Source organism: Chamaea fasciata, unplaced genomic scaffold (genome assembly GCF_029207755.1).
Source record: "Chamaea fasciata isolate MVZ Bird 193981 ecotype frontalis unplaced genomic scaffold, bChaFas1.0.hap1 SCAF_21, whole genome shotgun sequence".
Lineage (NCBI taxonomy): Eukaryota > Metazoa > Chordata > Aves > Passeriformes > Sylviidae > Chamaea > Chamaea fasciata.
The window spans coordinates 9,853,700-9,875,925 of NW_027094106.1; the positions used below are offsets into that span (position 1 = coordinate 9,853,700).

The 22,226-nt window shown below is 58.5% G+C and overlaps 1 protein-coding gene across 2 annotated transcripts; it reads right to left on the bottom strand.

The window, feature by feature from the left end:
• Positions 1-1,450: 1,450 nt before the first annotated feature.
• Positions 1,451-22,226, bottom strand: HNF1B (HNF1 homeobox B). Of its 2 annotated transcripts, none has more exons than XM_066201764.1 (9): positions 21,802-22,226; positions 17,106-17,305; positions 15,609-15,795; positions 14,763-15,004; positions 7,924-8,084; positions 5,229-5,361; positions 4,938-5,129; positions 4,424-4,542; positions 1,451-2,133 (listed from the first exon to the last, which is right to left on the bottom strand). In XM_066201764.1, exons 1-9 carry the CDS (start codon positions 22,137-22,139, stop codon positions 2,113-2,115), a joined length of 1,593 nt encoding a protein of 530 aa, XP_066057861.1. In that variant the 5' UTR covers positions 22,140-22,226; the 3' UTR covers positions 1,451-2,112. The 2 variants fall into 2 exon arrangements, with proteins under 2 accessions (XP_066057861.1, XP_066057860.1); XM_066201763.1 differs by having other exon boundaries at positions 15,609-15,873.

Sequence of the window (22,226 nt, forward strand, 5' to 3'; positions counted from 1 at the left end):
ATATATATATATATATATATATATATATATATATAATTTTAATATATATATATAATCTCCACATATATATAATCTCCATATATAATATTAGAACAATTATATATGTATATAATCTGCATATAAATGAAGATGATCATTGCAAGGGACAGCAGCAGGGACATGCCACCAGCCTGTGTCCCCATCAGCCTGACCTCTGCCAAACCACCGCACACGACCACTGTGGAATTCACAGACCACGCAGCAGCAAGGACTCAGAAGAAATGGTGTTTAATTATGGTGTACATTAAATTAAATGTAATTCTGAATATTGGTCTCCGAATTCCCGATGACTGGTTGGCCGTAGGGCAGCTCCTGTCAGTCCCAGCAAGGGTGAGGGTCCCACTGTGCCAGGCAACTGAGGCAAAGAGCCTTTCTCAGCCCAAAGAGAGCATCCAGTGTTCTGCTTTTTACCAGTGGTGATCCGTCCATGGGCACCTCTGCTGCTGTCCACCTCTCTAAATCCCTCTCAGCAGTTGGCACATGCCACAAAGTTAATGAAAAATCGGCTCATCTGGGGAGCACTGGATCCATTTGCAGAGGGGAGCAGGTACAGAGGAGCTCGTGTCTCACAGAGGGCAGACGATGCCTTTGACAGCTTCCATGGCCCTGGGAGGTTGGACTTGGGCACCCAAACTCCTCCAGGGCTCTGGTGTGTGTCCTCAGCGGGTGTCTGAGGGGCTGGACGTGCCCTCACCACGGAGCTGGGATCATTCACAAGCTGGACATCTTTCTGCAGAGCTTTCCATGAGACAAGGCAGCAGCTGGAGCGTTCGCACCACAGCCCATATTCCATCCATCCATCCAGGGCTCCACGAGGGCAAGAGCACCCTGGGCACTGCTAAGGGTGGAGCCAATAAGGTTCGTCATCACCTGCTGAAGGTGGAAAGAAGCCACCTGTACTGGCCATTTATTGGGCAGGAGATGAGGCAGTAACTGGGCACCCAACCCCTTCTGTGCCTTCAGGGAGGACAGAAGGGAGACAGTCTCTGAACCCACCTGGGGAAGATCCCATCAGAATTCAGTGTGGCCTCATTCACTCTGTAGCAGCAAATGCCCCAGGCTCACCTGGAGGCTGCTGACACTTCCCAGCAGCTGGATGTGTTCACCAGGCTGCCAGCTCCTTCCCCACCCCACCAGAACCCATCTCAGAGTCCCCAAAAGCAGGGAAGTCCATTGAGATTAATTCTTAGTCGCAGTTGTCCCCACATGGATCATCCAGGTCCTGCCAGGGCTCTGCTCAGCTCTCCCTGTGCCCTTCCTTCACGTGGGATGTCACCGTGCAGGGGACACGTGTCTGCCTGTCCTCCTGCACTGCAGAGCCCAGTGCTGCCTGACCAGGGTCCTCGCCAGCCCCAGGATTGGAATGAACTCATTGAAAGGAAAAAGAGAAATACAAAAACCAAAACCATCCTCAGCTCTGACCTTTACCATAAAAAAAAAAAAAAAAAGGAGAAAAAGAAGATATTCAGGACCGATATATACAGATGGGGGAATTGCACTTAATTACAGTAGTTTACATCCATTGGACAAAATTTACTTCTTTTTTATATAAATCTCTATGTATAGGAGTGGGGAGGGGGGGAGGATGGAGCAGACTGTACCTATATTTACAGTTTAATTGGCTCAGTTCAACAACACATGCAATTCCTCCCTCCAAACGCCAAGTAACAGACCCCGGTCCCTCTCAGTCCGCCGAGTGGAGGAGTACAACTTAAAACATGATCCATCTTCCCTTTCTGCCTGTTCCCAGCACAGCTCCTGCCTTGTTCCTCGGGAGAGCCTCTTGCAAGGCATGAATACTTCTCAGGAAAAACAATCCCCGAGACGCATCTCGGAAATACTGCGTGGAGGGAAGGAGAGGCAGGTCCCGGGTGGGCCCCGCGGCTCCGGGGCTGGTCCCCGGCGGGCTCGGGAGGGCGGCGGGGAGCCTCGAGCCCCGGCTCCGTGTCGGGCTCCTGGCTGCTGGGCTGCGCTCCGGCTGGCGACTCCCGGGCTGTGAGCGCAGCTCGCCGGCGGGACGTTGTGGAAAAGAAGATCCCGTTGCTATGTGCAAAAGCAGCGAGGTGTGGAGCATCACCAGGCTTGCAGGGGACACTGCGGAGGGAGAGAGAGAGCAGCGCAGTGAGCGGCGGGGAATGAGGAAGAGGAGGAGGAGGCAGCACCACAAAGCATTTGGAGGCATCACCTCCCGCACCGCTCCGTGACCTTGGTGTTGCCCTGCTCAGCCCCGAGCCCTCCCTGGAACTCCTGTGGGGGAGGCAGTGGGAAAATACTTTCTTAGCCAGCTATCGCCACCCCCTCCCAAAAATAATAATACTAGAAAAGGTCCTGTTTGTGCCCAGGCCGTGCCACGCAGCCCAGGAGCAGCCAGGCGTGAGGCTGAGCTCGGCTGGGGTGGGAGCGCTGCCGGGGGCTCATCGCTGTCCCCCAGCACGGCTCTCATCTCCAGGGACAGAGCCACGCAGCCCCCCCTGCCACATCCATCCCACTGCAGAGGCCCCTTCCCCATCCCTGTCCATCCCTGGGGTGCCCCCAGCCCCCGGTGACTGGGGGGCCAGGGGTGGGGGTGACCTTGTGGGCTGGAGCACACAGCAAACACGGTCAGGAGGAGATAAGGAGACGCCAGGAGCCTCCCGTGACATGTCATTAGGGGCTGGCCGTGGCTATCAGGTGTTTGCCAACGTAATAAACATGGTGGCTCGGCCTCAAGCGTTGTCAAAGGAACCGGGAGGTATTTGTCCCTTCCAGGTCTAATAACAACATCTGATAAGAGAGCCACAGCAAGCGAGGGGACAGCTGGGGAGTGACCAGGGACCTCCCTCCAGCTCCATCCCCCCCCTGCAGGACCCGAGGCAAAGCGTGGAGGAGCCAGGGCACAGCCCTGTGTAGCCCCAGTCAATAACAGAAACCCAAATCACCGCAAATGCCCAGGTATTTGAGCAATTTGGGTGGTGAGCAGCATTTACGGGGCCCCCGTGCTGCGTCTGTCACACTTCATTCACCCCTGGCTAATGGAACTGCTGACCGGCAAGAAGGAAACCCATGTGAAAGATAAATTTCTCCTGCTGTAGCTTGGGCACGGAATGGTTGGTAGGAAAAGAGACCCTGGGGGCCTGGGAGGGTTTGCTCTTGGAGACGGGTCAGATCCTGCCCTGGTGTTCGCAGGATGTTTATCATGTATTGGGGGTAATGGGGGGTGCATGCACCTTCTCCACAACAGGTGAAGGGTCCTGGCCCCATATCCCCCGTCCTGAGCTGTGACACCTCCTCCTGCTTTAATTAAAAGTGCAAAAACGTGATGGAGACAGAAAGCCCCGGGCGCCCCAGCCCCGCAGGCAGCGCTGCTCAGGGCAGGGTGACGGCGGGGCCCGGAGGCAGCGGGGATGGCCGGGCTCTATCTCCCTGCCAGGGACATTTCCTGTGTCCCGGGGCTGCCTCGGCCAGCCCGGCATCAAAGGCAGGAGAGCTCGATTAATCAGGGGCAGTTCGGGCTGAGCGCGCAGCAGATGGGCCGATAAAGCCGCACGGAGGAAATGGAGCTCGGAGGGGCGGCCGTGCCTGAGTGGTCACCCTGAGACCTGCACACGGTGGGATCCCCGGGGGAGTGGCGTTCCTGACCCCTTCCCAAGCACCCCAAACCCCCGCCCACCTCTCCCCTTTGCAGCCCCAGCCCATTCCTTCACCCTGGCCGAGGATCTCACAGCGATGCCGGGGGGTCTCACAGCAATCCCACACTGTATTTACTCTGTGGTCATTGCAGACATTTTTTCCCCGTCCCCTGTCAAACCTCGGGAAGAAAGTTTATCTGAATGCAAGTTCAAGGCTCTCTCTTATTTATCTAGCGATCAATAAGGGCCACATATTTCCCACAGTCCCCAGAACTGGCTCTCAGAAAGGGACTATTGTCTAAGGAAAACCTCTCACACCTGATTTGAACCAGGATAAGTCCGGCCTTACACCTGCAGCGGGCAGATGATAAAGGTTTATGGGCTGGGGGAAGCTGGGGAGCCTTGGACTCCACTTGACTCCAACCAGGGTTGATCCCCCTGGGGACGGGCAGCAGAGCCTGCTCGGTTCTACCTTCTCAGCCCCAGAAGGATGCTCCCACTCTCATGGAGTTGCCCCATGGATGAGCAGGGCCTGGCTGGTACCACCAAGCGTTAGACAAAACCACCCAAATGCCTGACACACCACCTACAAGCAGGTGTTCTGGAAGGGGCTGGAATGTGGCTCTCATCCTCAGCTTCCCACACGAACAGAGCACAGCAGGACGGGCTCTCTGCTACTCCCACCTCCAGCCCCATATCCAGAGGGGGGGAAAAGCGCCACTCCAGCTCCACACCCCCACCCCGTGCCCCCCCAGCCACCTCTGTGGGGCCATTACCTGCTTACTGGAAGACATGTTGGTGAGTGTGCTGATGCTGCTGGTGTCCGTCACCACCATGGCCGAGGGGAAGCGGGAGGTGTGGGAATACTGGGGAGGCTCCTGTTTGTGTGCGTACACTGCGGACAGGAGGGCACAGGTCAGGGAAAAGCCACCCCAGGGTGGCAGCTCCAGGGGTGGGAACGGGCAGCAGGGAGACAGGGATGAGATAAAACAAGGCAAGAACCCCCCACTCCCCTCCAAGCCACTGCGTTCTCAGGCAGCAGCTGGCCCCCAGAAAGCCGTGGGGACTGAGGGGCTGTGGCTGGACCAGAGGGATGGAGTGGGGGAAGGAAGGGATGAGGCAGGATGTGACCACCCTGCACCGCTGAGCATCCCATGGGCTGGAACCACGAGAGAGGGGCAGCAGCCAAGGGGGGCCAGCTCGGGCAGGGGAGAGCAGGGAGGAGAGCACAAGGTGATTTCCCATCTGAATTCATTTCCGGGGCCCTTTGCAGCTCCCCGCAGCCCTTACTGTGTGAGTTCTGCAGCTGGGTCACGGTGGCCATGAAGGGCTGCTGTGTCATGTGCCCGGGGGACTGCTGCATCAGCGGCTGCTGGTGCGGGCTGTGCAGCTGCTGCGAGAACTGCACCGGCTGCAGCGCTGCCAGGCTGCCAGCCACGCTGTTGATGACGGGGACACTCTGAGCCTGCGAGGTGTTCAGACCTGGGAGCAGGGAGAGAGCAGAGCAGGGGTGTCAGTGCCAGGCAGCGTCACCTCCCTGTCACAGGGCAGGGGACGGGGGTGAGCTCGGGGCACACTTACTCTGGGCGATGGCCATGACTCCCGAGAGCGGCGTCATGATGAGGTTCTGGGACTGCTGCGGGTTGTGGTGGGACAGGCTGTGGATGTTGGTCAGGGTGCTCACCGGGGGCAGCCCGCCCCCTGACACCGAGATCTGCCGGGATACCACAACAGGCACCGTCAGAGCACAGCCCCCAGCCCCCTCCTCCAACTCACAGGGACACCAGGGGCATCAGCAGAGCCCCCTGCTCGGAGGGGAGCAGGCCCTGACTGCAGCACCTCAGCTTCGTGTTAATATACAGCAAAACGGCATTGGGAAAGACTTTGCTGGCACTGGCTTCCAGCTCCACTGGAGCATGGCACCGGAACACGGCACATCCCAAGCCTTTGCTGTTTTGTACCCCAAGTCCAAGCTCCAGCCCACGGGGACAGCTGAGGGCTTTTGACACTCATTAACTTCTAACCATGGCGCTTGCAGGGGAAAGTGGGACCTATAAACTCAGGAAAGTGAAGAAGAATGACAGAAAGCAGGTTAAAAGGGCCTCGTGGTGATGATCTTAGTCACCAATCTGGCAGGATACTGGTGAGACAGGGCGGGTGTGCACAGCCAGAGCCAGTGCCCGGGGTTTCAGGCCAAAGTTTAGGGATCAGACAAAGGCACTTGGCATGTGCTGCGAGGACTGGAGCTGGTCCCCAGGACACGTAAATGCCTTATTTCTAAAACTGCTGCACCTTCCCCTAATCCCTGCCGTTAGTCCTCTTGCACTGAGTGACCTCAGTCCCAACTCAGAGCCATCCCCGCAGCCCTTCAGGTGACATTTCTGGACACCAGTTCCGAGCGCCTTGTTTATTTTGCACATGTGAGCTGGAGATAGCAATTGAAACAAATCCATCAATAAATTCCAAAGCCCGGGAGTGACTCACATTTCCTGATCCGGTATTTTCCACTTTCAAAGTCCCTTCAAGGCCGGGTTACACCACACTCGGCTGCACAAGTCAAACAGCTCCCGGCAAGCACACGCCGCTCGCCTGCAGCCCCAGCTCCTCTCACAGGGTGTTTGGCCCCAGAGCACTGCACCTGGATTGTGCATGACTGGAAAAGACCCTCCAGGCACTGCAGCCTCAGGGTAGACCCTCTGGCACTAACACAGCTGAGGCAAACACTGGAGCATGAAAGAGCGAGCCACAAGAGACTTCTGGAGCCTCAGTAACGCTCTTTCCTGAAAGATGCAGCAACTTCCTTGGCAGCTCCTTGTTTCATGTGGGGCATTAAAGGCACATGTTTACTTACTAGAAACCACAGCCTACAGCATATTTCTATTAAATCACTTGCAAGCACCAGCTAGCCCTGCCTGGAGATCAGAGATAAGCTGGCAGAGCCGCGATCCCCACGGCGCTGGGCACTTCGGGAGAACTCAGCAGGGCTCTTCTGCTGCACTTTACCAAGGGGCTTTTACCAGTTTCATCCACTCCCTTCCCTTCTCCCGTGCTGCCCAGCCCCTTGCAGGGGTCTCTGCCCTGGTCCCAGGAGCTGGCAGGGGGTGCCTGGTCCTCGGGGACCCCCGCCCTGGGCATGCGGTGCTGCTGCCACCTCCTTTATCCCTGACTCATTTTATGGCTTCAGGCTGAGGGTTATGAGGCTCAACACACCCCTGAGGCCACCTGGGCGTGCTGGGGCAGAGGGAGTGGGCCGGGGGAGCTGGGGTGTCGCTCTGCAATGTCCCCCCGGCTTGGCAGGGGACGTTTGGCTTTGCAGGGTGAGCGCCAGAGCCCGAGGCGCTGCACAGAGACCCTCTCCAGCCAGAAGAAAGGCACAATGGAACGGTGCCATAGCTGAGGGAGGGGACAGCGAGCCCCTCCATGGCCGCCCAGCCTGGCCAGGAGACCGATGGGATGGCCCAGCAGGGACAACCCTCTGAAAATGGAAGTGAAAACCGGGGCAGAACTGGCTTGGCCCCGTCACTCAGTGCCATGTTTGACTTTCGATTTCAGCAGGAAAAAAAACTCCCGGAAAAGCAGCAGCTGCAGGCAAACCTCTGCCAGCCTGCTCCAGGGACGGGCTGTGCTCTGCTATCACATCCCATCCCATCCTGGCCTGAGCCCCTGTACCCCTCCTTGCCTTTCTCCTTCACCCCCTCCTCCAGGGGCTTTGCACCAGCAAGGGGCACCCCGAGTGCTCGGGCCCTGCAGCAGCAGCACGGGGACATGTCCAGCACCACAGGGATGCTGATGTCCCATCTCCACTCCTGCCATGCCGATGTTGGCAGCTCTGCCCAGCGAGGCCCCAAGGACGTGGCAAAGGGGAGGGGGAGAGGCAGGAGCTGTGGGGCCAGAGCCAGCACGAGCAGCTTCAATCCCCTGGGTGATGCCCGGGGTAAGAAGGTCTCTGCTCGCAGGGAAAGCTCTTCCCAAACTTGGAGAGGGCTTAGGGAAAAAAGTAACGAATGAGTATTTTATCGATACCATGTCATGGGCAAGGGAAAGCAAATAGTGATCCACCCAGTGGATCAATGAAGCCCCGGGCTCTGCCAGATCCATCTGGGAAAACACTCCGTGTCCCACCGGGGGCGGTGGGGACAGTGGCACCCCGGTCCCCCACAATGCCCCATTGTTCAGCCCGGGCCGCGTGTGAAACCCGGGGAAAGCGTGTTTGCTCTGCCCGCTGGGCCCTCTTATCTTATCAGCGCCGCCGCCACAATGGGCCAGGTGTACTCACCATTTTACCCTCGGGAGAGAGCAAACCGTGGCCCGGGTCCAGGCTGGCCGGGGAGACCTGCTGCAGGACAGCCTGGCTGGTGGTGACCATGGCACCGCTGCCGTGGTGGCTGATGGCCCCCGAGGACGCCGCCTCGCCGCCGGCCTGGCTGTACCTCACCCCTGCAAAACACCACCGGCATCACCCACGGCCACCAGGGAGGGCTCCCGGGGCCCTGCCCACCCCCTGGGGACCCCCCGGCCCTCCCGCAGCGTGTGGCACAAGGATGCAGATGTGCACGAGATCCTAAAGGACGTGAACGACAAAGAGGAACAGGGGCACTGGAAAGTGTGTCCCCTTCCCTTCCCGGCTCGTGCCTGGCCCCGTCTCCTGGAATTACAGTGAGGAGTTTACGGCTGGAGCTGCAATCCCACACTGCCCAGTGCCACGGGGGGCAAAGGGAGCCCCAGCCAGGCCGGCAGCCCCAAACCCACCTGCACCCCTCGTGTTTCCATTGGCACAGTTCACAAATTCCTGTCCTGGCACTTGGACGCTGCCTGGGGAGCCTGCCCCATCAGGAGTGACCCTGCACCCTCCATCTCACCCCTGTGAGGTTCTCCCTGCTCCCCACAGCCCCCAGGCGTCCCGAGCTGCCCAGCTCCCAGCTCCAGGGCTCCCACTCTTTTCTCAAGCCCTTCTGCATCCCCGATTCCCTCCCAACACCCTCTCCACAAGTGTATGATTACCAGCAGCAAGGCAGAGGGACCAGACACACACCAAGCCCCCAGAGCAGACCCCAGCCCTCCACTGCCCTGGAGGGAAATCTGGCCCCAGCACAGGTCTTCTATATAAATTTATTTAATTTGGCTAAAGCACCCCACCCTGATAACCATATGATCAGCCATGTGTCATGGAAAGGCATCTACAGATCACAAATAATTAACTGAGGAAAACCCATGGGAAACAAAAGTGGCTTTTACGGGGCCGCCTTGACAGCTACGGCGAAAAGCCATTCGTTGGGAGGAGTCCAGCCCTGCGCTCCCAGCCAGTTACTGAACTGCTCTGGGATCGAAGAGGTGCATGATGGACGGACAAACCATGGCTCTCCCGGGGGAAAAAAACTCCATGGTGGCAAAGCCCACCCTGCCAGCCACCAGGAGCATCATGAGTGACCCCTGGCCACTGCAAGAGGACATGGGGACAGCTCCTCAGAACGGCCATCACAGGGGACATCCAGCCTGTGGCTGGTTCCAGGAAGGATGCTCTAAAGGCTACTCTAAAATCAATCTCTGAACCAAGGAAAAGCAGATAAATAATAACCGGAGTCCAGGAGCTTTCCACCAGCTCCAAAACCATCTGCCCAAGCACAGACCTACCCACACCCCCGCCACCAAAACCACAACACAGCCACTCGGCAATCGCCGCCGAGTTCTCCCCATCAGCTGGTCAAACACGACCCGCAGATAGGAATCTCCTCGCCGCGTCTGGGTCCTGATGATTTCCCAGCAAACCCCTTTATCCCTGATAATAAAAGAATGTCCTCTGGCAGGTGGATATTTGCCGGCCCGAGTGGCCGTCCCTGCCGTGAACAGGGTAAACATTACTCAACCCGGGCACTGTCACACACATTCCTCCCGTGGCCCCGGCCCCGAGCACAGGGTGCTTCGCTCCGGGCCGGGATCCCGGCGCTGCTGAAACAATGGCAGGGGAGATAAAACAAAGCCCTTTCTTCTGGGCGTGATCCGAGAGATAGACAGACGGCTCCTCTCGCAAAAGAAATCAAGGTTTCTGCTGTCTTCGAGCTCTTCTGGGCTCAGTAAGAACAACAACAACAACAAAAAAAAAAAAGTCCATTTAAAATGCAAAATCATGCCCTATCCAGCTGAGGGAGTGGTAGCTCATGAGCCAAGCCACTCAGAGCTGTGAAGTCGGCTTGAAAACACACAAGAGGTTAAATGCTGATTTTCAAGCTCTTCCTTGCAACCCCAAGGACAAGACTTTGATTGTTTGAGGAACAATAAGCAGCGCCGAGATTCCCAGATAGGCTGGGGACTGAGATTTTGGGTCTCCAGATAAAACCACTGAAGACTCTGTGTGTTGATGAAGAGTCTTGATGAAGATTAACTCTCCCCAGGAGAGCCAGGCTGGGCTCTGGGGCCGGTGACGGCGGTGCCACTCTCCAGCCCCACCAAGGACCACCAAAGACCCTGCGCAGAAGCCTCTTGCTGGGCAGGGAGAATCCTTCTGCCAGGGCTTCCTTTAGGAAACAGCTATCCTCGCTGGGCTCTCCCCATTCCCTCAGTGGGAGGGGTGTTGTTATTTATGTGTCCCCAGGGCTGGGCTGGATTTGGGCAGATCAGATCATTAAGATCAGGAAGCCACTACAAGGCATTGTTGCTGTTGTCACTGCTGTGACACAGGGAGCTCCTTGGTGATGGGGGTGCCTTTCCTCGGAGCTCCCCAGGCCTCCTTCCATCCCTGAACCCTGGGATCCAGCCATCCCCTGGCAGCACAAGCTCTGGGAGCTCCCCAGAGAGCCCCCACAGCCGGGGTGAATCCATGGGCACAGCTGCTTGCTCCAGGACTGAAGGATTCCTCCCGGAGCGAGCCGGGGGCTCTGGCATGCAGGGTTTACGAGCTGGGCTCAGACAGCCATCAGAGCCCAACACAACGGTTCTCCTGCTGCTCTCCTGTGCCGCCACAGCTGGAAGCAGCCCTTGTGCAAAGGGATTTATTCCCCCTCAGTCTCCTCCTCAGGAGAGGAGCCTGGATGGGGATCGCCGGGAATGGGTCTGGCCGTGGAGCCTTCCCTCCTCAAGGCTTTTTTTTTTTTTTTTTTTTAACTGGAGCTACAGCCATAATATAAAAGTCTGTTTATGGGATGGGCCATTGTGTGGCCCCTGAGCTGCACAGCCTGTGAAATGTTTTACTGCTTTCCCCTGCCCCAGACGAGCCGCAGGGTCGGGCTCCCATCGCCTTAACCCCGTTCCAGCCAATGGATGGGGACAGCAGCGTGACAGCCCCCAGGGCAAGGGGCTCCTGTGCACCCCGAGACAGCCCCAGCACCTCCTGACTTCTCTGGGCTGGCACACTCATCCTCCTGACTCGGCTTTTGGGGGCAGTGGAGGGAGTTTAGGGCAAAGATCTGTCTCTTTACCACTTTCATCACAACCATTTTCTCAGAACACACCAGTCCCCTGCCTTTGGCAGGCACCAGCAGCAAAGCAGTTTGGTTCTGCTTGGCTTTGAGTCATGTTTGATATTAATAAATTGTATTTAAAAAAAACCCCTGGCTGTACTTTTAACTGTCTTTCCCATGCAGCGGGAGCTCTGCTGCCACCGTGCCCCAGCCTCCAGTGTGTGCCCCTTCCCCCAGCTCTGGGCTGCACTGCAGCCCAGACCTTCACCAATGTCCTGCACATCACCAGCAATGCCAAACCCCGAAGGAGACCCCAAAAATTCACCGGTGATCTGGTGGTGGCAGGGATTCAGCTCTGGCTCTGTCTGAGCCCCCAGGATGAAGCCACTGGCGTGGACCAGGGTGTGAAAGTGGGGTGAGAAAAGCAAAGTGTAATTTTTGGGGTCATGCTGGACTCAGTGATGCTTCACCCATTGACACTAAGGACAGCCAGGTCGCTGATGGGACAATTTCACCCTCCCAAAATTCAGGTCTCCAGGCAGCACCGAGGGCAGCTCTGATTTTTGGGCTGCCACTCAAATTGTCCCTAAAGTGTTAATCTTGCTCAGTTACAGAGGTGCATAGTTTATATCCATTATAAACCCGTTTATGGGGACTAGACCCTCCCATTTCGCTGCTGTCATAAAGTTCTAATTACCCCCATAAAACAGGGAAAAGCTCCTAACAGAGCACTGTACCCACCGAGCCCCACAATGCGCCCGACAGTAAAATATTACAACTGCTGGCACCGGGTCCCAGCCAGAACCAGCAGCCCAAGAAAGACCAGGAAGGATCCAGGTATACACCAGGGCATCCCCAGAGCCAGGGTTTGCGGATGGGATCTCCTTTTAAAGGAAAGTTAAAGCACTTCAATGGCCCTTTGGGTTTTAGGAAGAATCTCGGGGGTGGCACTGGGTTATTTTTATCTCCATCCCTAGAGATATCTAAATGTGTATATATGTATATATATAAATGTAAGTAATACCTTTTAATATATATGTATGTAAATGTGATTGCTGTGATATTGCTCTGCTATTCTGATGTTTACAGAGCAGGGATAGAAGGATTGGGTGGGTGGGTGGAGGGATGGAGGGATGGATGGATGGATGGAGGGATGGATGGACAGGATGGACGGGCTGGAGATGGTTCCTTGGGGCTGGGGCTCTGTGGGGCGGGCAGCTCTTTGTATGCAGGGCGGGCTCAGGGGGCCGGGTGGTTCTTCCCCTAATCTCATCAATGCCCCGATTGTCTTCGGGGCTCTTGAAGATAAAAATGGCATAAGCCAGAGTCTACGGCATGGCACCGAGATAAAGCCCCGAGTGAGTGACCTTCAAATCAAACAGGGAACCAAGATTGCTGATAAAACCCAGAGTAAGGGAAAAGTCCAGCCTCGGAGAGGAGCCTCCGAGATAGAAAGGCTTTAAGTATTTACCTCCAAATAGTTAAAAACTACAGCTCCAGGCTCGACAGATGGGTCCCCAAGAAGAGGCCGGAGGATGTTTGACTTTTACAGCTCTCCTCCCTGCCCCGCTGTCATCCCGCCCTTTTGCAAGACCCCATTGATGTCCCAAGGAGAGGCGACCCCTCTTTGTCCACGGGCACGGGAGAGGTTTTGCAGCTGCCCCACAGCTCCAGCCCCATGGTTTGCTGCCGGGGACGTCACGGGGGCCGGGCAGGGCAGGGGCAGGGTCCCTCCCAGGGCTGTCATTAAGCTGTTAAGGCATTGAGCGGCCCAGACGCCGCCACATCGGGGCAAGGACAGTTCAAATCCCAGCATGGACAGCCACGATGGGGTCAGCCAGGCAGCGGGGCCAGCGCTGATTGTGCCCCACCAGGAGGGCATCCCCAAATATCTCCTGGAGGAGGCTCCAGCACTGATGGATCCGGTGGTGTTTTGGGAGCCGGAAGCCTCTCAGACCCAGCTTGGTCCAAGCACCCCAAAGCAACCACAGCTGAGCTCCATCCCTGCCTGCCGGCCCCCAAATCAGCCCTAAAACCCCACAGTGTCTCCCTTGCCATGCCCATCTCCTCCTGCTCACGATGGACACAAGCACCGACCGCCGAGAAATTCCCGCAGCCGAGCCCTCCTGACCCCTCCGGAGGGGCTCCTCTCCGCAGCCATCACTCCTGGCCTGCTCAAAAGCCCCTGGGAATGGGCTGTCACCGGCCCTATAGCCACGGCCGGCCCCTGCTGGCACCGCTCCGACGGCAAAATAAAGGTTGGGGCTTAACGGCCCTCCAGCCGCAAGATAAATGCCCGCGGTTACAGTAATTGCTGTCCCCTAATAGAAGAAAACAAAGGCTCTCGGGGGGTGCCCCATGTGCGCTGGCAGGCCGGGGGCACATCAAAGGCAGCGGGGTTCGTTCAAAGCCCCGGCTTAATTGTCAATTAAGCATGCACGGGGGGGGACAACGCCGTGACAATGCGGGGCTGCATGCTGGTGGGGCATTGTAAAGCCCGCCGCGACACCGAAAACAGCTGATTCTGCTGACAATGTGCTTGTAGGGCACCTTGTAAGCAATCAGCCGGTGACAGGAGGGCAAACGTCCTCCCTTGTCCCCGCCATTGTACGGGGCATTCCTGGGGCAGGGTCACATTTTGGTCACCGCTGGCCGGTCCCCGGGATGCTGCCGGTCCCTCCCAGGGGGATGGGATGTGGGATGTGGCCCCGCACATCCCCGCGTAGCCCTCGGGGGGCTGCCACCGCCTGCCAGCACCCGGCACTGCTGTCCGGCCACCCGCCGGCAGCGTCCCCAGGCACCTTGCCCTTCCCGCGGGGACTCTCCGCCACTCGGGTTCCTTTTGATTTGCCTTTGGAACGAGCTGGGTGCGGGTGACGAGCCAGGCAGGGTCATTTCCAGCAGGTGGCCGGTTCCAGCCTCCCCGGCCGGGCTGTGCCAGCACCGGGGCTGTGTCCGAGGGGACGCGGGGCAGCGGGGACACATCCCCCCCACCACCGAGCCCCCTGTCCCGCCCGCCGGGGGCTGCAGAGGGCAGGTAAGGGACAATGGGGATTGTTCTCCCAACAATGCCTCTCTGATGGGCTCCCCCCGGTGTGCAGCCCCCTCCCCACGGCGTTTTCTCCCACTTCAGTCCCCCAGGAGTGCTCGGCGGGTCTGCTCTGCTCTGCCCAGTCCTCGCTGGGCACGGGAGGTGTGGAGAGGAGGAGGTGGGAGTGAGCCTGCACCCCCAGCAGTTTTCTTCATCCACCTCCCTCCACTCTGGCATGGGGACGGTGCAGAGCCCTGCACCCAGCCCGGGCTATCTCCAGCCCTGCAGCGAGGCCAGGACATGCTGCCAACCTTCCCTGGGGCATTGCCTGTGCACCCCCAGAACCAGTGCTCCCAGTGGGCTACACCCCACGGGTTGGCACTGGCACGACACGGCAGGCACGGGGCAGCTCCTCCTGCCCTGCTGGGCACGGCCTCTCCCTGCCCAGCCGAGCCCACACGGAACTCCCGTCAGCCAAACCAACCAAGCAAACCCTGATTTGTCCTCGGCACGACGGAAATCCAGCCCTCCCCATGTGGCCACAACACCGCAGCCACAGCACGTGCTCCTCTCCATCACCACCCCTCCCTGAGCCCAGGCTGAGCATCCTCTCCCTGCTCACACACACACAGCCCCGCGGGCTCAGCACCCCCAAGCTCTGCCACCACCCCCCCAAGAACGAGGGCTCACCTGGCATTTTGCTGGGCGGGGAGGCGCTGGGCTGGTTGTGGTGCGGGGAGCCGTGGGACAGCAGCAGGTTCATGCTGTGTGGGGGCTGGCCCGAGCTGTAGGCGTCCATGGCCAGTTTCTGGCGGAAAGCCTCCTCCTTGCGCCGGTTGGCAAACCAGTTGTACACACGGACCTCTGTCACCAGGTTGGAGCCCAGCCCGTGAGCCTTGGAGGGGGACACTCCTCGCTGCAGACACTCGGCCCTGCCAGTGCAAGGGGACACATTGGAGCAAGGCTGCTGCTGGGGGGGCAAGCAGGGGCCTCAGCACATGGCAAATCTGGGGGAGTTTCGGCCCTTCCTGCAAGCCCACCTGCTCTCTTCGACTACAGCCACGCTGCAAAGGCCATCCCCGCTCCCTCTGATATTGCTGGAACGCTGCAGCATCCCTGTGGTATCCCTGCTGCATCCCTGTATCATCCCTGTTGCATCCCTGTGGCATCCCTGTATCATCTCTGTATCATCCCTGTAATCATCCCTTGTTGCTTCCCTATATCAGCCCTGGATCATCCCTGGATCATCCCAGGATCATCCTTACAATCATCCCTGTATCATCCCTGTATCATCCCTACATCATCCCTCTATCAGCCTCATCACGACCCTGCCCAAGCACGGAGCTCCCTCTGCCCCAAACATCTCGCAGAGGGAGAAATCACGGCAAGGAGGGGCCTGGCAGCTCGGCAAAGCTGTGCCACAAGCTGGGAGCCGGGGTGCTGAGCCGGGAGCCCGACATCTCCCGCGGCTTTGGGAAGGCAGGCTGAGGCTGTGGGGCAGGAGAGGCAGCACAGGCCGTGTGGGGCAGCTGTTACCTGTTGCACTCCTCCACCAGACTCTCCCTCTCCTCCTTGCTGGGGTTCTTCTGGCGCTCGTAGGCTTGGTACAAGATTTGCTGGGAGGCCGGCCCCCACTTGAACCGATTACGCCGCATCTTCTTGCTGGGCGTTTCAGAGCAGGCGTCGTCGAGCTGGGCAGCCCCCTGGTTCTGCTGATTGAACTCTGGAAAGAGAAACAGCAGCTGATCCTGACTGCCTTTGTCTGTCATATTTCCACAACCCTGGACTGTCTGGTTGAACTCTGAAAGAGAAAGGAGCAGACGTGAGCCGGCCTGTAGCCGCCGCTCGGAGTCACTGTCCCGCGCCGAGGTGTCCCCCCCGTGTCCCCTCCCGCAGCAGCCCGAGCCCAGGGCAGGCTTTGGAGAAGCCAGGTGCTCCGTGCCACCCATCCCGGGAAGGGGCCAGCCCGCTGCCATCCCTGTTTAATGGGGAGGCATGTGCAGGGCATGCCTATGGCCATGCATATTCATGGGCAGGGCTCCTGCCAGCCTGCGCTCGTTTTGGGAGGATTTTTCCAAGCCGGGAGCTGGGCAGGATGACTGCAAAGCCCCCCGAGAGGGTGCCCCTCTGTGCTCACCCCACAGCTCCCCTCCCACTGCCCTCCCAGCCTGGTGGGACTCCGGCCCCGTGCCCGGGGCGGGCAGCACCAGAGGTGACCTTCGGCAGCCGCCCCAGCCCCGGCGCTTGTCACCACGGCAGTAAAGGGAGATTAATGGCAGGGTTTTATTATTCCCAGTTTTGCAGGGGAATTCTCCCTCTTTTTATAATGGCTTTTCCCCCCCTTCCCGTGACGGAGGGGGGGAACCACAGGGCAAGGCTGGAGCAGGCTCTGTTTGCTCTAACGTCTCAAGGTGTGTTTTCAGAGCAATGGTATTCGGTGCTAAACCCTTTTCTGCACTTCCCGTCTGCTGGATATTGCATCCTTTTGGAGGAGGGAGGCAGAGCCCTTTCCTGGGGAGGGTCAGTGCCACTCGAGGCTGCTTTGAGAGCTACGGGACAGATCCCAGGGCAGGGAGGAGTGGGAGAGGGGCACAAAGGAATAGTCTGTGTGCTCGGTCAAAATCATCTGCATTTTAAACAGCACAGACTGCCCCAAACCCAGCTACAGACAGCAGCAATTCAGGAGTTTTTCATTTTCTCTCTCTACACTTTTTAAACTCAGTAAAAAAAAAATGAGCAGCCTGAAAAATAATAAGGAGAAGGGGCCAAGGTGGGAAAGGCACCTAATTGTGAGGCATCATTAATTGCTTCCCCAGCTCTAATAAATACAAACACCCAGAGATTCAGCCGTGTGGATGAGCCGGGGGCCAAGAGGGGCTCTCACCCGGTTTTCCTGCACCTTAAATTCATTTCACTTGGAAAACCGTTTTGGGGAGATGCTACCCAGCTGGCTCTGGGGGCAGTGGTGGTACCCAGGGGCAGGACAGGGACACGGGGACCCCCCTCTCCCCCTCCATTCCCACAGGTACTTACGGCGGAGGATCTCCCGCTGCTTGCGGACGTACCACGTGTACAGGGCAGCTCTCTTCTGGGTCTTCATGGGGGTGCCCTTGTTGAGGTGCTGGGAGAGGTGGGACTGGTTGAGGCCCGTGACATCCACCACCTCCCTCTGCGGGATGTTGTGCTGCTGCATGTAGCCCTTGATCATCTTCGCTGCCCGCCACGGGTCCTCGCTGTGGGCAGGGAAACCAAGGGTTAATATCTGCTGCCAGGGAAAAGCTCACAGCATTTGCTTCTTCCCATAATGGCAAACTTTCATTACTATCGTTATTATTATTATTATTATTATTATTATTATCATTATTATTATTATTACTGTTTCAGAAGGACACAAGATCCTCAGAGCTCCCCAAAACAGCCGTGTCCCACCCCAGGGCTGGCGGGATGGAGGCTCACACCCACCCCGGGGCTTGCCAGCCAGACTGTTCCCCCAGGCAGGGAGAAGCACAGAGGATCCCAGTGTCCTGATGGGACACACCAAGGTCTCATTAATGCCAGCAAAGCTCCTCCAGATCCTCCATGGAGAAGCACAGCCGGTCCCTGAGCTGCTGCCGTGACGTTCAGCGCGATTTCTCCCGTGGAAGATACGCACACACCTGGATGGGCACGGGAAACCCATCCTGGTCTCTCCATGACGAAAGAGAAGTGCTGGGGATGCTTTTCCTGCCCCTGCTCACGGGTGCAGCACCTGCACTGTGCCCCGTGTCCCCGGGATCACCACCAGCAGGCAGGGACCCCTGCACAGCCACCAAACCCAACCGCCGCGCTTGCCGGGCAGCTTCTTCCTTCCATTCCCACAGGGATAATGATCTAAAAATCTCAATATCCCCTTCAAAAGGACCCTATTCCCTCGCCCCAGAGCTGTGCGCCAACCACAGGTGAAAGGCTGAGAAGCCAAGGTCAAACCAGGCACACAAACCACAACGAGTCCCTGAATGCAAAACCGAAACCAAATCCCCCCCAAATTTTGAGTCATTCCTGATTATTATTAAACACTTGAATTTGGCTCTTGTAGGATCCAAGTGTGAATGACTCTTCTCTAAACCACACTACTTTACCGTCCTTTGGGGTAGCTGACGCTGATTAGGGTCTTTTTATTTCAGAACAAATAAAATTACAGCTGAAAATCCAAATGCTGTCCGTGGTCTTTAGCTCTATCGAAGGCCCAGTGTGACAGCAGAGGAACAGGCCAACACACCTGTGCTGTTATCCAAGACCCCAGGCTTTATTCTGGGCTAAAAGGGAGCACTTTCAGCGCTGAAAAAACCGGTGTGAGCCCAGACCTGGTCACAGTCCTGCACTCAAATAATGCGATACCCCAACGCCGCGCCTGGAACCACCCTCCGACTGCTTTCCCAATTCATTACTTATTTTGGATCCTTCAACTTGTCAAGTGGAGGGGAAAAAAAAAAAAGAGAAAAAAAAAGCCCAACAAGTATATTTCTTACTTTTTTTCCTGAATGCAGCTTGAAAACAAAGCTGGTTGGATCCACGGCAAAAGTACCGGAGCAGAGCCAAGCAGGGCTTTGTCACACCCCGGGAAGGAGCCACGGAGCCTTCCTGGAGTCTCAGAGCTTGTGCCCAACCCTGCATCCTCCAGGCAGGGGAACCCCACGGTTTTTGGGGGTCCTTCCCATGGGATGGTTCCCAGGAGAAGGTGGGAAGCAAGGAGAAGGATGTGGAGGATTTGTCCTTCCCAGCGGCACCGGGCAAAGCCGCGGCCGCGCCGGAGCTGAGGGGCTCGGGCAGACCTTTGGCACAAGCAGCTCGATGTCACCCAAGTGATCCCACTAATTACTGATTAATAACAAGTTAATGAAACAGAGCTCATTATCATTTCTAAGAGCGGTTTGGTTCACAACCGAGCCCAGGGCAGCGCTTTCTCGGAGTGAAACCGTGAGCCAGAGCACACTTGGAAAATGTCAAACGAGCGACTCGGGGGTTACAGATGAGATTTTGGAACTCAAATAAAATCTGGCAACGTTTTGCCTGGAAAAATATCTGAGAATTAGCAAAAAAAAAATTCCCTCCATTTAATTTTTTAAAAAAAGGCTTCACCTTGACATTTCCAACGTGTTTCACACTTACACTTTCAAAACAATTATTCAGCTCTTAATTTCTGAGCAGTGATTTTTCCTTTACAAATCAACTTGACCGTATTCAAAAGGGTTAAACAACCTGAAACCAAACCCAAACATTTTGTTTCATGTTAAACAAAATGTTTGGACTTGACCCAAAATGAAACGTTTGAGTGTTTGTTTGGCCTCTTTTTTTTTTCCTTTCTTTTTTGGTAACCTAAAAAGCCAGAGAGGAAAACCTTTTGAGTCAACATCAGCCCTTTTTTCTTTGATTCTGTCACCAAAATGAAATAAAACAAACATTAATTGTCCAATCTTCAACAACAGGACTTTACTTACAAACAAAACCAAAACCCGACCCAACCCAGGAGTGCTTTCTAATACTGGAAAACCAGTTTATAGCCCTGGCTCCACGATCCTTCTCAACCGAAATCATGGAAAGGTGTTTTTTCCTGCACAGAATTAGCCCCACAAAGCCTGGCTGCCAACGCTGCCCAAAAAAAGAGCCATTTCCCCATTCAGCCTCACACACAGGTGGGGGGCAAAGCCTGTTTGTCTTCCCAGGGATCCCCAGACCAGCTCACCCATTTTGTCAGCATCAAAACCAGGTAAATACACTCCACATCCTCGGAGAAATATGCCAAGAATTTATAGAGATGGATTATAAGCCCAGCTCCCTGCAGAAATGACACCCTGGTCAGCATCTCCCTGCTCCAGGGAATCGGCCGGGCCTGCACTCCCCACACATTGCGGGGTGGCTTTGCTGGGTCCCCAGGGCTGGTGGCTTTCCCCAGGTTCCCAGCCCACGGATGGAGTCTGGGTGCTCCTGGGATTTATTATTGGCCAGAGTGAGGTCTGGGTGAGCCCCGGCAGGTGGGATGGGGCAGGGAGGCAGCCACGGGGTGTCTGTCCCAGAGCTGGGCTCTCCGTGCCCAGGGTGAACCCACCGGGACACGGCACCCACGGGTGGGCAGCAAAGCCCAGACCACGGTCCCGGAGAGCTGCAGAGCTGGGCAACCCCAGGGATGTGGGAATAGCCCGAGAGGGACACCAGGGAGTGTGGGAATAGCCCCGGGTCGGGACAGCAGGAGCAGAGGGGGCTCAGCCCCCAGGCACGGCTGCAGTCGGTGTCTCCCGGCTCCCCTGCCCGCTCCCTCTCCAAGTACAAAGGCCTCTCTCAGAGCAAACACGAGCTCTTTGCAAAGGCTCCTCAGGGACATGTGCCCGCTCTTGTTTGCACCCAAGGCAAACTTTGCACAGAAACACCTGTGGGAGCACCGCGAGCCCGGGGCTCAGCCGGCTCAGCACCCCCGGCCACCACGGGCAGCCCCGGGGATGGCTGTGGCCAGCACGGAGGGCACCGGGGACAGGCGGGAGCGCCCAGGGGTGCAGGGCTCCGGCCAAGCAGGAGGGCTGGGAACCCATCGGGAGAGGCCTGCGATGGATCCTCCCTGGCACGGAGCACCCGAAGGGTCCCAGCCTGGGCAGGCACGGGTGACACTGCCCTGTCCCCAAAGGGCACCACCGTCTGCCCTGCTGCTGCCGGGGCAGGAGTGCAGCGCGGCGCCGCCGGGATCCCGGCGTGTCGGGGGCGAAGAGCCGGGGCTGTCGCCGGGCTCTGCAGGCTGGCGGAGGGCACGGGCACACACGGGCGGCAGCACCGGGGCCGCGCTCCGGGTACCGCGCCGGGCACCGTCACGGGCACCGGAACGGCAGCGCCCAGCGGGGCACACACCGGGGCGCCCCCGCCGCGCTCGGGGTGTCCCCGCGGGGCTCCCACCTGCTCACACCGGCGCCGCGGCCGCGGGAGAGGCGGAGGCCGCCGCTTCCCAGGAGCTCCGGAGCGGGGTCGGTGCCGCCCGGACACCCACGGGCCGGGGCAGCGCTGCCCGCCCAGCCCGGGGCTGCCTCGTTCGGCCCGGCCCGGCCCGGCTCGGTTCGGAGCGGAGCCGCATGTCGGGATGGGCCGCAGCGGAGCCGCCGCCGTCGGGGGTTCCCTCCTCCTTTGCCCGCTCCCGGGCCGCTTTACAACCCCGGCAATGAGTAACCCTCCGGCCCGATCGCCCTGATCGCGGCCCTTTGTGTATCTTTCTGTTGATGATTTATAGAAATAAATTAATAACGCCCCGGGCTCCACGTGGTGCGGTTTATGTTTGAGCCGCCGGCGCGAAGGGACGGAGCCGGCGGCCGGTCCGAGTCCCCACGGCCCCGGCACCCCCGGCCCCGCCGCCACCGGAGACGGGGGCAGCCCCGACGGGGCGGGGGGGGACGCGGCCGAGGGCTCCGGCTTCCCCCTGCCCGCTGCCCTCCACCGCGGGGTCCCCGTCAGCGCCGGGCAAGGCAGCACCGGGACCCGCCACCGGGAGTGACGGCGGGGCGGGCAGGGAGCGCCGGGACCCGCCACCGGGTGGGACACACCGAGCAGGGAGCGCCGGCACTGACCGCGGGGCGGGCAGGGAGCGCCGGGACCCCTCACCGGGTTCGGCACACCGGGAACGAGCCCCGGGCAGGGCGCTCGGCGCCGGGGCCGTCGGACCGAGCGCCTGCGGGCGGATCCCGGCGCGGCGCGGGGGAGCGCCCGGTGCCGGTACCTGATCATCCTCTCCACCTCTGCCCGCTGCTCCACGGCCTCCTCCGTGTTGAGCGACTGCAGCTCGCGGAGGATCTGCGGCGTGTCAAAGTCGTCGCCGTCCTCGGAGCCCTCGTCGCCCGAGAGCTTGCCCTTGCCGTGCCCGTTGGCCAGCGGCGGGAGGGCGGCCCTGCCGTCGGGGGGCCCGCCGGGAGACAGCGGAAGGCTCTCCAGCTTGACGCCGAAGCCGGCGGCGGGCACCATGTCCTCCAGGGCGCGGATCAGCCCCTCCTTGGTGGCCCCGGAGCTGAGCAGGGCGCCCAGCAGCTCCCGTTGCAGGGCGCTCAGCTGGGACACCATCCTCCTCCCGGGGCCGCGGCGCGCCCGCCGCTCACCTCCCTCCTCCCCGCTCCGCCCCGGCCGCGGCTGCTGCGGGCCGCGGGCCGC

Excerpts from the sequence above, each read along its gene's own strand:
- HNF1B (XM_066201763.1), bottom strand. The coding sequence starts at position 22,139 with ATGGTGTCCCAGCTGAGCGCCCTGCAACGGGAGCTGCTGGGCGCCCTG. Across the intron at positions 5,362-7,923 it reads TCTCTCCCGAGGGTAAAATG|ATCTCGGTGTCAGGGGGCGG; the intron begins GTGAGTACACCT and ends GTATCCCGGCAG. Across the intron at positions 2,134-4,423 it reads ACATGTCTTCCAGTAAGCAG|TGTCCCCTGCAAGCCTGGTG; the intron begins GTAATGGCCCCA and ends CTCCCTCCGCAG.